This window comes from Mixophyes fleayi, chromosome 12 (assembly GCF_038048845.1).
Source record: "Mixophyes fleayi isolate aMixFle1 chromosome 12, aMixFle1.hap1, whole genome shotgun sequence".
NCBI lineage: Eukaryota > Metazoa > Chordata > Amphibia > Anura > Limnodynastidae > Mixophyes > Mixophyes fleayi.
Window position 1 is genome coordinate 65,792,644 of NC_134413.1, and position 16,829 is coordinate 65,809,472.

The 16,829-nt window shown below is 43.2% G+C and overlaps 1 protein-coding gene across 8 annotated transcripts in view; it reads right to left on the bottom strand.

Moving 5' to 3' along the window:
* Positions 1–16,829, bottom strand: part of LOC142108547 (cell adhesion molecule 3-like) — a 243,797-nt gene that overhangs the window by 56,096 nt on the left and 170,872 nt on the right. For 4 of the 8 annotated variants that reach the window (XM_075192287.1, XM_075192286.1, XM_075192285.1 and 1 more), the window contains exons 1-4: positions 3,684–3,834; positions 3,259–3,399; positions 2,846–2,998; positions 1,521–1,658 (exon numbers count right to left, since the gene is read on the bottom strand). In XM_075192287.1, the coding sequence (XP_075048388.1) occupies positions 1,521–1,658; positions 2,846–2,998; positions 3,259–3,399; positions 3,684–3,819 (568 nt within the window). In that variant the 5' untranslated portion in view covers positions 3,820–3,834. Of the gene's footprint in view, positions 1–1,520; positions 1,659–2,845; positions 2,999–3,258; positions 3,400–3,683; positions 3,835–3,952; positions 3,981–4,379; positions 4,451–16,829 lie in introns of those variants that run through there. The other 4 variants (XM_075192288.1, XM_075192289.1, XM_075192291.1 and 1 more) reach the window with 3 other exon arrangements.

Consider the following 16,829-nt stretch of genomic DNA (forward strand, 5'->3'; position numbering starts at 1 on the left):
GCTAGTCACTTTGCTATAGGGCAGGGCTACAACCGGGTCTTTGATCTTCAGAAGTACGCAGACTAACACTGGGCTTTATTTAGCACTGTTACATCAAAGGCAACTACATTCCACATTGAATTATTCAGAAATGAAGCATGCAGACAACACACACAGCTCAGTCTCACTCTGACTTTTCACTGCAGCTATTGAAATAGTATAGTGTAGTGGTATATTTCCACCCAAATAGCCAAATCGACATCCCACGGGGTTGTAACAGCAAAAACAGCTCTTAAAAATGGTGAAACTTGTCTAGACATCGCTGGTCATGTCCGTCAATCAGTACAGAAAATGTGTTTAATCTAGGAGCCTACGAACCAATCCCGCACAATGAGACACTGAAGTACTGCTCTGCACCACCTTCTAGTTCTCTATCCAGGAGATATGAAAGATTCAGATGTCAGGTCTTCTAAAGAACTGTCAACAAGGGGCCGGACAGAGACAATACTGAACAACATTAGTAAATCAATAGTGAGCTTGTTATTTAACTAACATTGAGTGGTTTCAGATCTAAAATGCTTGATGTAAAAGGGAAAATACCCCTTTCTCTCTCTCAAGACAGCTGAGCTGTGTCCTCTCGTCCTGACCATGTACTGTGAGATAGCTCTATCACTAACAATATGTAAGTTGTCAGGTAGTGAGTCTCTATCACTGAGAGTATGTAAGTTGTCAGGTAGTGAGTCTTTGTCACTGAGAGTATGTAATTGTCAGGTAGTGAGTCTTTGTCACTGAGAGTATGTAATTGTCAGGTAGTGAGTCTTTGTCACTGAGAGTATGTAAGTTGTCAGGTAGTGAGTCTTTATCACTGAGTGTATGTAATTGTCAGGTAGTGAGTCTTAGTGACTGAGAGTATGTAAGTTATCAGGTAGTGAGTCTTTATCACTGGGAGTATGTACGTTGTCAGGTAGTGAGTCTTAGTCACTGAGAGTAGGTAAGTTGTCAGGTAGTGAGTCTTAGTCACTGAGAGTAGGTAAGTTGTCAGGTAGTGAGTCTTGGTCACTGAGAGTAGGTAAGTTGTCAGGTAGTGAGTCTTAGTCACTGAGAGTATGTAATTGTCAGGTAGTGAGTCTTTGTCATTGAGAGTATGTAATTGCCAGGTAGTGAGTCTTTGTCACTGAGAGTATGTAAGTTGTCAGGTAGTGAGATTTTGTCACTGAGTATGTAAGTTATCAGGTAGGGAATCTTTGTCACTGAGAGCATGTAAGTTGTCAGGTAGTGAGTCTTTCTCACCAGTATGTAAGTTGTCAGATAGTGAGTCTTTGTCACTGAGAGTATGTAAGTTGTCAGGTAGTTAGTTATTATCACTGAGAGTATGTAACTTATCAGGTAGTGAGTCTTTCTCACCAGTATGTAAGTTGTCAGGTAGTTAGTTATTATCACTGCGAGTATGTAACTTATCAGGTAGTGAATCTTTCTCACCAGTATGTAAGTTGTCAGGTAGTGAGTCTTTGTCACTGAGTATATAAGATTTAAATGTTCACCTTCCAACTCTTCCGGCCCTTTGTACCATTTGATGTTGGCGGCCGGTTTGCTGCCACTTGTTTTGCATCTGAGATCTGCATTTTCGTTTTCATTGACTGGTCTCTCGTATCCAGTTATTTGGGGCTCCTGGGGGACTCCTGGAAATGGAGATAGAGAAACCACTGAGTTGACAGCGTAACGATGCTGAAACATCTCACGTACTCTCCGCACAAAACCACATTTCTCTGCAAGTGCAAACATTTAAAAGACCAAACAATGGTGTAATGTAGACAACAATCTACAAGGGTTAGTGTTAAAAAAATATAAAATAAAATAAAATTACTGAAAGCTATTGTTAGCATTTAATGCAGACTCACACACTACATTGCTTTTTCCTTTGGCTTAATGGGGAACTGACAGCGCTAATGTCAGTCATAGGAAGGAGATTGTTTCCTAATTGAAGGAGCAGAGTAATCTTCTCTTAGTTTGTTTATCTCTGTACATTCTTTATTGCTGAAACACAGGTTTTGATGTGAAAACACTACATCAGTACAGTGACAATGTATTAAGTTATTTAAATGACAACCTGCTATAGCCAATAGAAAACCAAGGGTAGAAATGAGCTGCTCTCATTGGTTCCTCACTTTCCTGAGTTTAAAAAATAGTCAGGAAGAGTTTTGCAACTGACAGGTGAGAAATGTATATATTAGTCCTATTTTATTACTAATAAGTAGCTTGAATATAGACAAATAACAGCGATCTTGTATAAGGGTCAGTTCTCACACATTCAGGCTGGGGGAAGCTTGGATATTATATCCCTCTAGAGAAGTCTGAATTTCAATTAAGGTCAGGTACCAAAAATAAATATTGCCAAATGTAAGCTACAAATTATCATCATCATCATCATCATTTATTTATATAGCGCCACTAATTTTGCAGCACTGTACAGAGAACTCACTCACATCAGTCCCTGCCCTATTGGAGCTTACAGTCTAAATTCCCTAACACACAGACAGACAGGGAGACTAGGGTCAATTTGATAGCAGCCAATTTAGCTACTAGTATGTTTTTGGAGTGTGGGAGGAAACTGGAGCACCCGGAGGAAACCCACGCAAACACGGGGAGAACATACAAACTCCACACAGATAAGGCCATGGTCGGGAATCAAACTCATGATCCCAGTGCTGTGAGGCAGAAGTGCTAACCGCTGAGCCACTGTGCTGCCTGGTTCAGACCATGCTGAAAATCACCGGGCAGGAGTAACAGATGCTCTTATTGACCATTGTTCTATGACTGGCACAGAGACAGCAGCAAGATAAACTGGCACACTGGGCAGCAGACATACCTAGAACTGTTACCATGGCTTTGGCAGTCCTTACGGGCATGGTGAAAATGGAGCAGGTATACTCGCCCTCATCAGACAACACCACATTGCTAATACTGATGGACAGCTCGTTTTTGGTGGACTTTACCAGCTGGATTCTGTTGTCTCTGAGAGCTGTGTGGGGAAGACAAGATGTCAAAAAGGTCAAGTAATCTCAGCGACCGATATAACAAACATGTACAATATAATTAAAGTGGCACATAAACGGTAGAACACAAGGAAACATATAGAGAGACAGATAATCTAGAATACATATATTGTACTTAAGTGTCTACAGCGAAGAATGACAGTGAGGCGCCACAGTATATAAAGACAGAGAAAGACAATACAAAGACCCTGCCTTCTCTCACACGTCCAGCAGGGGGCTCACATACCTCTTTTCTCTCCAAAGTACAGAGTCTGCTGAGCTGGATTGGACCACTGGAGGGACGACTCTTCGTGTTCTTCCACTGTGCAGGTTAGGGTCATTTTGCCTCCCGTGGCAACTAGAACATCTGACGTGACCGGTTGGCTGGCTGTGGAGAAAGAGAACATGACTTACAGGAGCGATCCTATAAGGCCGGTGTAGGTGTATACATAGATGCTGTACAACCTTTATATCTAGAGAGGATGCTGTTGTGCCGACATGCATTAAAGTGGAACCAAAGTTATATACAGAGGTCGAAGTTCAATTTTAGAAGCGGCAGCACAGAAATTGTAATGGGAATATTCACACTTTAAAAAAATCTGACAATCACAGCAAAGCCTTTACATCATCAGGGAATGTACATTGCTCTCACTACAGCGCAGTATTGCCTACTTTGAGAGAGCGCAGCACGGAAGCCAAAACTGATGGTACCCAGTAAACGGCTGCCAACACAAACTGCAACATTGGGCAAGCCGCAAAGTGAGCCAGTGATGGGTAATCTCCCAATGTAAGCTGATCTAACAATCATGGAGCACGTTGGGAAAGGCAGCCAGATGATGACCAGCATTTGTCAGTGTGGCTGGTCCTCATTTGCCCCAGGGAGGTCAGAAGGGATCGCTCACTCATGCACCGAATGGCCGGATTTCATCTAGTTTAACCACCTATGTGAGCCATTGCCAAACCGCACAGCCCATCACACGCGGCTGCTTGATCCAGCGGTCCGATATATGACCAGGATGTAGGGTAAGAGAGAGCCTATCAGGATGTGCTGCCGATACAACTGGGAAATAAAAAGTTTCCAGACATACGCCGTATCAAACAGCCAGAGAAATCCCTTTATTAGAGAACGTCAATTTGACTACTTGTTTTGAAAATAATAGTGGCCTATCATGACAGCCAGGAAGATAAAATCCCTTTGACTTGAACAAGTTGAATTATGATGAGACATAATGAGTCTTCAGGCAACATGTACAGTAATCGAGAGTAACGGGTGCGACACACGGCAGAAAGAATAGCAGCCTAATTGGGCAATCTGAATTATCCACATTTCTATGTGCCTTTATAAGTACACATCAAGCCTGCATTTACCCCCAAATGACGATGTATGCGTATCAAAGCTACACCAGTAACACTAGCAAATATATCCCTTGTTCCTTCATCACACAACCATGCCACGCTGAGTGGTAAGGGTTAGCACTACTTATTCTGGAAGCAATCCACTCGTATTGAAGTGTACGGATGTTACTGCTTACACACTGTGAAGTCAGCCATATTATGGATGGAACCAATCAAAATGCTGGAACCAATGATTGCTTTGTGTTTCATGTGTCAATGACGCCCTTGGTTGCTGGCGAATCGTCGGCTTTGGCTCCTCTGTGTGGCCCAGTGCCAGGCTCCCACTATTTTTAAAGTCTGCAAAGTATGGTTTAATGGTGGGTCCTACAAACCTCAAACCACCTTTGACAAATACTATAGACCACCACAGAAGGTAGCTGACGGAAACGTAGGCCCTCTGCCTAAACAGACCCCTAAGCACACCACCCTTTGAAATAATTAGAAAGCCTTCATAGATACAGACCACCCAACCAACAAAAGCATACTTACCAAATTTCTCGGAATGTCCGGGAGACTCCTGAATTCCTGGACGGTCTCCCAGAAAAGTAGGACTTCCTAGTGAAGCGGGCAGGATTATAACAATGACGCAACGTCATTTTGACACCATTTGGCAAGTTCCCCTCCGTCTACACACCCCTACTCCCCTCTGGAACATCAAAAAGTCGGCAAGCATGGTTAAGAGTGACAATATTTCATCAATATTTGATTATGCCAGTCTATCAAAATAACAGAAACACTAAAAAAAAGTGTCCGGGGCGAGAGCAAAACTAGTTCAGAGAAGCTCATCCTTGTACAGTTGCCAAAAATCCCTCATTCCCAGGCATAGTCCTAGGATATAAAGATTTTTTTTTTCATAACGATCATCTTTTGCACTTGAGACATCGAATTCCTAGTGACAAATCTCTTCTACCTTGAATTTAGGGACGATTGGCAACCATAGGATCAAAGTCTATCAACACTGAACACTTTGCAAGGTGAGAGTACATGCAGTTGCTAAGCAACAATTATTTTAAAATGTTGATAATTCCATAATCCGGCAGTGTTTAAATGTGTTTAGCAAGTTCCGTACCAAAAAATCCCCTTTTAATAAATCTTTAAGATCACAGAGGCCAAAATAACGACAACAAAGCTAGATTGAAGAAGCCTGGCAAAGTGTGGGCACCAGAGGTTGCGATCAGCACATTCCGTACGAGTCAAAGCCTTTGTTTCTAGAGAGGAAGAGGCAGCGATTTAGAAAGGCCTTTTTTTTTATATAAGGAACATCTCATAAGGCTATGACTATAAATCCTATTCATTTCTTGGGAAAACTGATATGTGTGTGTCATCCAAGCTGCCTCTTTTCACGTGCCAAGAAGCATTTTCCAATGGGAAACTTTAAATGCTCACTGAATAAGGTGTTTTAATAGCCGAGCTATTAAAGAACAGCTGGTGTTGCCCATAGCAACGTTTGCTTTTCCTGTTTTTCAAATTGTACAAGAGAAATTACAGAACCTAATTGGTTGCTAAGTGCAACAGCGGCTTTTTTACACAGCTACCTGTACTACAGTATTCAGAAATGCCCCACTTTGTTATGAAAGGCTATGTAGCCAGTAGTGTTAAAAGAATGCATATAACAAATGTTTTTAACACACCAAAATATAGATATCTTATATCTAAAAAAAATCATTGGTCTATTTGCTTTCTTTGCCTGTCCGGTTATGCATTCGGACACCCCTGCGCCGATTGGAATGAAACCAACGTGAGGTGGTCCAGTTGGATCCTGGCCAGTTGTTAGGGGGGTTAGGGTCCCGGTCGGACCTCCCGTTGCTGTATGTTGGGCAGAACCTTGACCCGGGGAGTCTGTACTGAGCCTTGGCAATTGGTCTGGAATGTCTAATGGAGTGGTTAGGGTTCTGATTGGACCTCCCGTTGGTGTACTCTGGGCAGAACTTTCACACAGGGAGCCTTGTGTGAACCTTCTACTAGATGGATTCGGATGACATCTTAGCTGCTAATTATTTTTAAAAGATTGTCCGTTACATCCAACTCATTGATAACTTAATACATACTTGCCAACCTTTGACAAGTGAATTCCGGGAGATCCCGGGCAGGGGGCGTGGTTGGAGGTCAGGAGGGGGCGGGGCACGGAAAGGTGATTTTATCACGGGGGATGGGGCCAAAGTGACGCGATTCACTGCGAATCGCGTCATTTTGACAGGTAAATTCCGGTATGCGGGATACTTGCCTGCTCTCCCGGGAGTCCGGGAGACCTACCCGGATTTCGGTAGTCTCCCGGACATTCCGAGAGACTTGGCAAGTATGCCTTAATTCAGAGAGACTTGGCAAGTATGCCTTAATTCCGAGAGACTTGGCAAGTATGCCTTAATATCTTTAAGATGTAAACCCGGATACTTCAGCTAATACCATGTATATTAACATTTTTATGTGTATTACACTGCAGAGCATGATTTTGAATGCTTCTTGATCAATTAACACGGATTGAACGTACTTGTAAATGCGCTTAAAATGCATACATAACACAGTGCGTGTATGTGAGTTTATACTTAAAACAGCATTTTAAAGAGTATTAAAAAACCCACTGTAAACACCGGCGTATACATAGCCTTAGAATGGAGCTGCATGACAATACGAGAGGCCTGAAGACAGGATGCATTGATTCCAACCAGAAACAAATCTTATTACCTCAGTAAGCACCTCGTTTTAATTATTTACGCATTCTAGCAGTGATTGCTGATTTAATCTCGCATCTAAGCCCCCTAATGGAAGTGGCGCATCCCAGTAGATATCTGTTTTATCTCAAAATAGCCATCTCACAGGTGGGAAACCGCTGCTCTGCTCATTTACCGCGCTGTTAAAAAAAAAAAAAGCTGGAGATAAATAATAATATTGAAATTCCCTGCAAAAGCAAGTGGGGATTTTGATACACTGCAGACTTAAAACTGCCCAGATTGAAAGCAGGAAAAGAAAATGTTTTCACCTCTTTTGTGGTAGCGTTGCTTGCCCTCCGATTCTGAGGTAACAAAATGGCCGCCCCTTTTGTAAACAAGAAATCAATAAAATAAAGCAGCTTAACTTGCTATGTTACCCACAGTGCATACATTATGTTGCTCTAGTAAGTAAGCCTTAAAAAGTATTCCTTCAGATGTTTCAGTAATTATTATTACTGAAATAAATGGCAGCTTTTCCTGACTAGAATCTGCCAGGAAGATCTCTCTGATTGTAGCCATAGCGCCATATTTAGAAACCACACTAACTTAGTCAACGTGAGTGAATGGCCCTGTCACCTACATCATACTTGCCAACTCTCCCGGAATGTCTGGGAGACTCCCGCATTTTGCGAGAGTGTCCTGGGCGAGTGTGGCAATCTCCCGAATTCTGCCCACTTCACTAGGAAGTGCCCCACTTCCTAGTGAAGTGGGCAGAATTACATCCCAAACGCCGCGATTCCCGGTGAATCGCGGCGTTTAGCCCCGCCCCCGCTGTCAAATGATGCAATTTGCGTCATTACGTCGCGGGGGCAGGGCCAAAATGACGCAATTTTGGCGCCCCGCCCCCCGCACGCCCACCTGCTACAGAGCGTCTCCCGGACACCAACTTAAAAAAGTTGGTAAGTATGACCTACATACTAACACGCGTGGAGAGGTCACACACAGATGAGCAGGAAGTAAGGAAAAGGCGCTCTTACCCTTTTCATATGCACTTTAAAGGACATGTTTTACTTTTGTTGCCCACTAAGGGGCGCAAGAAATGTCTGCGCCCATGGCAAAATTGTGATGTGGCCCTCTACGCATCATCATAAAATCATTTTTATACTTCAGGCAGCTATTACTGTTGAATGATTCTAGGTCACCATGGCAGCCACAGTCATATGGCACATGGTGTAACGAGCAGTGAGCCTTTGGAACTCCTCTCTGAGCTCTGTCTGCACTGCAGTTAAACCCTTGTGTATCTAGAGTACTAGCAACAATTAGAAATAGGATAGGAGTTCTATTTGTTAGCTCTATCTTGCAGATAACAAAAAAAAAAACCGACTGATCATTTAAACTATCAAACATTTTTTCAGCCTTAATCCCCGATTCAGTTATTAAATGTCAGAATACTGTAGCTAAGAACAGTGAAAGTCGAAATCACACAGAATTTGAAGGTAATTAAACTGTACTTATTTTTTGGGGCGTATTTTACTTTTAATGTGATCTCTTGTGTGCGATGAGGCTTTAACAAAGTGCGTGGTTCGCAGAGCGGTGGGAGGTATTGCTGCCAGCTGCAGCACACAGCACTACAGACCTGGGGATGAGATGCTGAGATGTCAGGAAAAGCTGATTACTGCGAGCTAAAGTGTGAGATATGGAGAAAAGATTCCATGACCCAAAGCTCTCCAGCAAATGGACCCTTTTCAAAGACAGCGAGTGCATTATACTAATGGAGAGCCATTATCTGGAGCAAGACGGGCTTTCAAGTGCGTGATTGCTTTAATCCTACAGATAAATGCGGTGTGTAAGTACAGTAAGGACATTCCAGCGCTTGTGTAAATATACTTACATATTAATATAACTCCCCATCAGTACTGATTGCATGGCACAGACAAATGTACTTGTCCTACAAACACACAAATAGTCAGGTGTCTAGTTTACAGTCTCATCCTGCTGCATAGAATACTTTCCAAGTAAAAGCTGATTACGGCATTCAAAATTGGGGGTCTATTTACTAAACTGCGGGTTTGAAAAAGGTGGTGATGTTGCCTATAGCAACCAATCAGATTCTAGCTGTCATTTATTTAGTACATTCTGCAAAATGACAGCTAGAATCTGATTGGTTGCTATAGGCAACATCTCCACTCGCAGTTCAGTCAATATACCCCTTGGTGTTCCATCATGGTGATTGGTATATAACATTTTATCATACTTGCCTACTGCAGGATGGGGAAATTCACGGCATTGCATAGCGGAGGCGGAGCTTAATGACGTGATTGTGCCATTAAGCCCCGCCTCCACAAGGATTCGGGAGGACTCATGGAAATTCCAGGAGAGTAGCCAAGTATGTCTTTTATACAGAATACTTGGGACTTCACCGGTTTTACAGGTAACTGTTTTTCATTAGTTTTAAATACCATGTCTAACATTAAATTACAATTAAAAATGTGCCCTACATTTCTCAACACTGTCCCAGGCATAGCACTCGTACTTTGTTTAGCAGTGCTCCTGACAGTGACTGCAGTAAGAAATGCTCAGGAACATACCAGTGTGCATGACATTATTAACAAACAGCAGCAATTAGTCACATATGTTCATTTGGATCCCATAGCTGTATAGAACTAATTAGAAACATAGAATTTGACGGCAGATGAGAACCACTTGGCTCGTCTACTCTGCCCATTTTTTTTTACCTATGGTGACCTCAAACCTTATTTGATCCTTTATTCTTTGTAAGGATATCCTTATGTCTATCCCAAGCATGTTTAAATTGCTGTACTGTATTAGCCTCTACCACCTCTGATGGGAGGCTATTCCACTTATCCACTACTCTTTCTGTGAAGTAGTTTTTCCTCAAATTTCCTCTGAACCTACTTCCCCCCTGTGTCAGTACATGTCCTCGTGTTCTAATACTTCTCTTCCTTTGTAGAATGTTTGCCTTGTGTACCTTTTTATAACCCTTGATGTATTTGAAAGTTTCTATCATGTCCTCCCTTTCCCTTCTCTGCAACAAACTATACACATACTTACCTACTCTCCCAGAATTTCCAGGAGGCTCCTAAATTTTAGGGAGTCCTCCGGGAAGAATAGGCGAAACCTCCCGGATCGTAAAAGATGCCGAAATTCCCAGCATTGAATATTGGGGGCGGGGCTTAATCGCGTAATTAAGCCCCATCCCCGCTATTCAATGCCGTGAATTTCGGCATTTTATAGTGGGGTCGGAGCTACGGTCACCACGCCCCTTCCTACCTTCACATGACCCGTCCTCTAGGACAGAGTCACAAATTTGGCAATAATGACTATACATATTAAGATCTTTCTGGGTAAGTTTTGTGCTGTAGGCCTGACACCATTTTAGTTGCCCTTCTTTGTACAGTCGCTAATGTATTTATATCCTTGTACATGCACAGCTGGAAGGTCTTTATGTCTGTTTAACGCTCATCCATCACCTGCACACAGTGATTGCTACCAGCGTGTTGGCTGAACCACGGGAGACTCCCAAATTCTGGGTAGGTCTCCCGGAATTCCGGGAGAGCTGACAATTCTCCAGGCATTACCTCACTGGGGGTGGGGCCAAAATGATGCGCTTCACGAAGCCCCACCCCTCCAACCATACATCCCTCCTGCTCCCCAGAAACTCCCGGACATGACTAACATAAAGTTGCCAAGTATGGGCTGAACACAATATTCATGACAATGTACAAGTGACAGGAGTGAGGCACAGGGTGGAGGCAGCCATGTTTTAGGCTGAAGTACAACTTGTGATCATCCTCATGAATTTTACTTCAGCCCACAAATGGCCGCCTCCGCTGGCTCATTGTCACTGAGAACCTGTGACCTCACTGCTGAGACACTTTCGATAAACAGTTCTCATGCTGAGAATGAGAATACCCTGCAATTATTCACTAAGAATATTTAATTTTCAAACACGTTTCATCATAATGTTCCTTTAACCCCTTGACTGCTAGGTAGGGACAAACAGAAGTGAATGCAAAAGTTTAATGTATATAGTTCACATTCACTGAAGTAACGTTATAATATAATATTTCACATTCAAAGCGTAAGCGGCTTAATATACAAATGTCGCTAGGCCGCTATATACTGTACTTCTGACACATCCGCAGTTGGCTGGTGTCTAATCCTCGTGATTGTAATTACCGATTAGCGCCAAAAGAGTGTCAGCTCTGTGGGACATTTATTGAAACTGCTTGAGGACACAATATGTAATCCTAGATATTAATCTCCTAGCCTAGCCAGAGATGGCCTCAGGAGGGGGATTTTCAGAAAGAGTTTCCTGGATAAGTAACCCAGAAACGTGAATTATTAAAGAATCTCGCACGCTTTTACAGCTGTCAGAGGAGTGCAGGGCTTTATAACGCTATTTACGATGCCCACATTAATTGGAGCGCATCCCAATCATTAGGCCCTTCATCCACTTAACCTCCTTAAAGGTCAATATATCAACAGAGAGGAAAATCTTTCCTGACACGCTGCTTTTCAGTGCTGCGTTTCCGTTGACAGCAGTGTCAAATGCAGCCATCGTTTAATTGGATTCCTTGAGCTGATTTGTGATGAAATAAGTAGATTCTCCACAGTTTATTTTAAAAGGTAAACGGCAAACAACGTTTGATCACGAGTCAGGATGGGGGGCGTGCTTGTGAACAAAGTGTGACTCTCTCTTCATTATCTAGTAGGTGCCAGGGAAGGGAGATGTGTCATGTTGTGGTCTGTGTGTAAAAACTCACATTTATGTCACTCAATTTAGGACATGTGACTGAATTAGCTGCCTGCTGGCATGTTACAAAGCAGGCTGATCTTACCAATCAGTCACTGATTATATATATTCATTAGAGATGCTCGGGTACGGTTTTGTGAAAACCGAGCCCACCTGAACTTAGGGGATCCGAGTAGGCTCGCGAGCCGGCTCAGTACTTTCACGCGTCCTCAAATCTGAATTGAGGCAAAACGTCACTGTTGCGTTGTCGGATCTCGCGGGTTTTGGATTCCATAAGTACCTCCCTCCCCAGGAGATCCAGCGCCATTGCTCACACAGAAACAGGGGTGGCAGTGTTCTTGTCACTCTCCAGTCTCCAGTGACATTGCTCAGTGCCATTGCTCACACAGAAACAGGGGTAGCAGAGTTCTTGTCAGTCTCCAGTCTCCAGTGACATTGCTCAGTGCCATTGCTCAGTGCCATTGCTCACACAGAAACAGGGGTAGCAGTGTTCTTGTCACTCTCCAGTCTCCAGTGCCATTGCTCATACAGAAACAGGGGTAGCAGAGTTCTTGTCACTCTCCAGTCTCCAGTGACATTGCTAAGTGCCATTGCTCACACATAAACAGGGGTAGCAGTGTTCTTGTCACTCTCCAGTCTCCAGTGACATTGCTAAGTGCCATTGCTCACACAGAAACAGGGGTAGCAGAGTTCTTGTCACTCTCCAGTCTCCAGTGACATTGCTAAGTGCCATTGCTCACACAGAAACAGGGGTAGCAGTGTTCTTGTCACTCTCCAGTGACATTGCTAAGTGCCATTTCTCATACAGAAACAGGGGTAGCAGAGTTCTTGTCACTCTCCAGTCTCCAGTGACATTGCTAAGTGCCATTGCTCACACAGAAACAGGGGTAGCAGAGTTCTTGTCACTCTCCAGTCTCCAGTGACATTGCTAAGTGCCATTGTTCACACAGAAACAGGGGTAGCAGTGTTCTTGTCACTCTCCAGTCTCCAGTGACATTGCTAAGTGCCATTGCTCATACAGAAGCAGGGGTAGCAGAGTTCTTGTCACTCTCCAGTCTCCAGTGACATTGCTAAGTGCCATTGCTCATACAGAAACAGGGGTAGCAGAGTTCTTGTCACTCTCCAGTCTCCAGTGACATTGCTCACACAGAAACAGGGGTAGCAGTGTTCTTGTCACTCTCCAGTCTCCAGTGACATTGCTCATACAGAAACAGGGGTAGCAGAGTTCTTGTCACTCTCCAGTCTCCAGTGACATTGCTAAGTGCCATTGCTCACACAGAAACAGGGGTAGCAGTGTTCTTGTCACTCCAGTCTCCAGTGACATTGCTCAGTGCCATTGCTCATACAGAAACAAGTGTAGCAGTGTTCTTGTCACTTGACACAAATTGACTGTAAATGACTGGAAACTAATGTTATTGAGGTTAATAATAACGTAGGAACAAAAAAAGAGCCAAATTATGTGATTTTAGCAAAAAAAAATAGAGATTTTAGAAAACAAATATGGATCCAAAACCAAAATCCAAACACGCGAGGGCGGTTTTGTCAAAACCAAAAAACAAAGTAAATCCAAAATCAAAACCAAAACACGGGGGTCAGTGAACATCTCTAATATTCCTGGATACATTTCTCCAATACCTCCCAGAAGTCTCTCTTCCCACATTTTCTAAAAGCATTTATATTGTGTAAAATGTCTTTGATTGCACGGCAAGGTTGCCCACCTTCAAATGACTTTAATTTATCATTTTTTTCAGGCCATCGATCAACTTTTTAATAGCTACTTTGGTTTTTTTGTACTGTTCCGTCATATATTTAAAATGATGTCTACAGTTTCACCAGTAAGAGTCTATTAGCGGTACGGGGCAAATCGTGCCATTGTGCCTCCCGACAGGCTGCATGCGGGAGGCTTGCCTGCTCTTCCAGGAGTCCGGAAGACTTACCCAGAATTTGGGAGAGCATGTGACTCATTAATAGGGAGGTCACAAAGGATTTCCCCTGAGTACAGGATAGTCCAGAGAGGAGGCCTGTCTTGGATCCTGACCGCAGTGTTGGTCAGGCTCTTACGGCCTGAGTCATTAAGGAGAGCAAAGCAAAAAAAAAGGAGTAAGTTTGCTCCCGGACAAACCATGTTACAATGCAAGGGGTGCAAATTAGTTTATTATTTTGCACATAAGATAAATACTGGCTGTTTTTTCATGTGGGACACGAATACTTGATAGCTTCATTTTTACACTGAAATTTAAAGTTAATCTAGGACACGCCCTACCCAAACTATAAATCTGCCCCCACATTTTAAATTTACCTCCCCCCTCCAATGCAACATGGTTTTGCCCAGGTACAAAGTTGCTCCTATATTATGCTTTGCTCAATGACTCGGGTCCGTAGTGTCTAGGAAAACAGAGGATAAAAATGCTCAGGTCCTTAGATTGAAATACAGGGGATCACAATGCTCCTATGGGACATTAACCTAAGCACTCACTGGCCATGGTAGATGCTAGTTGGAGACCTCACCCTTGGACAGTCCTCTTTTTATTCCCGGCAAAGAGGTTGTAGTTAGACTGAAGGTAGCGTGGACAATGTGGACCAGAGCATGGAGGGATGGGTTGGAGGTGTGATTGTCTGTCACATCTGCAATGATAGGAGTGATGCAAGAACCATGCCTAACGTCTACTTCCAACCTAAAACATACACGATAAGATATGATAGAATTATAATAGGATAATATTCAGTGGTCATGTCATGTTGGCAAATGGAGTGTATCCACTTCAATTGACCTTTTTGTCTCACTTCATCTTACTTGCGTTAATTACGGTAAGTGAACACTGATTGGACTGTAGTTGTTTAGGGTACAATTGTGATTCTAGGGCTCATGTAAGATGAGGTGCTTTGCCTTACAAGTTACGTATACTAGTGACATTTTGTACTTGAGCAGTCCTGCACCACTTCTTTATTTCTTGGTCCTAGCCTTTTGGCTGGACGATAAAGCTTTTTATACCCTCAAGCCATGAGGCCGGGGGCCTACGGGCACTTTTTTTTATTTATTCAAACTCACGCACTTATGACATAACGCACAGTTTTCAGTTTGATTTTCGTTCGCACATTTTGGGTTTGGGCACAGACCCTTATGGACGACCTTCTTCTCAAGTTATCGAAAGGCTTTCTCCTTGAATAACCAGCCCCCCAGGGGGAAGCTTTGGCCAACCTCGTGGTAAAGAGGACTGCCAAGCCTTACAGCGGAAGTAGTCCCGAATACTCTTGCCCCCTAAGGGGTCTTATGGCTCCGGAGGTCGGGGATGTACAGGGCCCTCCCCTAGCGAAGGGGTGTCCAAAGACCATTATCTCCCTAAGAGGCCTTCTGGCTCCGGGGGATGGGGAGGAACAGGGCCCGTTCACCTTAGGGAAGGGTCTAAAGGCTCAAGCCCTTGACATGGTTCCTGCACTAGATGTGGAGCACCTCACCTCGGCCTTCAATAGAACAATGACATTACATCATAGATATACACAGATTCACACAGCTGGTTACAAATACTGATCGTCATGTTTTTAATTTTGTATTTATCATCACCACAATTCATTTTCGCCAACCTAAGAATGCATCAACCCTACTTCCATCTGTGCTAGTGAAGCTATGTGGAATTGTCTCCCAAAATTGAAAAACATCAACCAAAACCGGCTTCGTTTTCCTATGCACTATAATTCCAATCGTTGAGTCCAACAGGACAAATTTTCACAATTGACGAACTGGGCGTAATTCTCTACTTTCTTTAACAACTGATATTAATAACATAACAGACTCTGGGAGACATACAAGATTGATTACACAGTATGTTCAGTGGGGTAAATTTACCATAGAATAAGGTTGACTAATAGTCCGTCAACTCGCCATGAAACTAATTAATCTGCTGAAATAGGATTTTGCCGTGCAGCAATGGTTGATTAACACCTGCTCGACCACTCCATTTCCAGACATCATTGTATGTTAAATATCTGTTAAATGTAGAACTTTGATGATTATAATAATACTACTACTAATAATAATATTAGTAGCATACATAATTATGGCTATGCACACAAATCAAACGTCAACTTTTGCAGCTACAAAGCATGTCCCAGCCTTCTATACCAAGCTGTCAGTAGCGTACAGTATTATAAATTCCATTTACAACTATCCTAAACAATGAAGAGCAGCGAATAGCCGTTTTGGTGCCAATTGTGCTTATAGAAATTTGCAGTGTGCTTACAGTTATTTGTTTTAAATGAACTAAATTTGCACCAGTATGAACATGACGGGTAAAATGCCAGATATCCATCGTGTCATCTATATTGTTTGAATTTGAAGAGATGGCAGTGAGATAGCAGGCGCTGCTTTTCATGCTGGCAAGCTAACCTGAGTTACGCTGTCTTAATAATACGGAAAACAAAGATGGATTTAGAAGTACTGGCGGATGTGTCACATCTTGGATGGATGAGTGAGCAAGAGCGCAGCCTTAGCAACATTCACGATCAGTAATCCAGGGGCTCGTGTAGCGTTAGACGGAAATAGCGTTTTTTTTTGGGCGCATAATACGCTTTTTACTTTTGTGCTTGCCCACAAAGCACTAGTTAAGTTCATACTTACCTACTTTTGCCAAGTTCTTTCCGAGAGACGGACATGACTGGAGGGTGGGAGGGGACGGGGTGCGGCCAGTCGCGACATTTTGGCCCCACCCCCGTGACGTAAATGCTGTTTTGTTGCGGGGGATGGGGTCAAAATGACTTGATTGGCCGCGAATCACGTCATTTTGGAAAGATAGTAGCGGGATGCGGGAGACTTGCCAGCTCTCCCGGGAATCCGTGAGACCAACCCGAATTTCAGGCAAGTATGGTTAAGTTTGTGGCTATTTGTAGATCAAGCAGCACTTACCAGTGAAGAGGCGGAAACGGGGGAAGGAGAGGGAGCATCATCATCATCACCATTTATTTATATAGCGCCACTAATTCCGCAGCTCTGTACAGAGAATT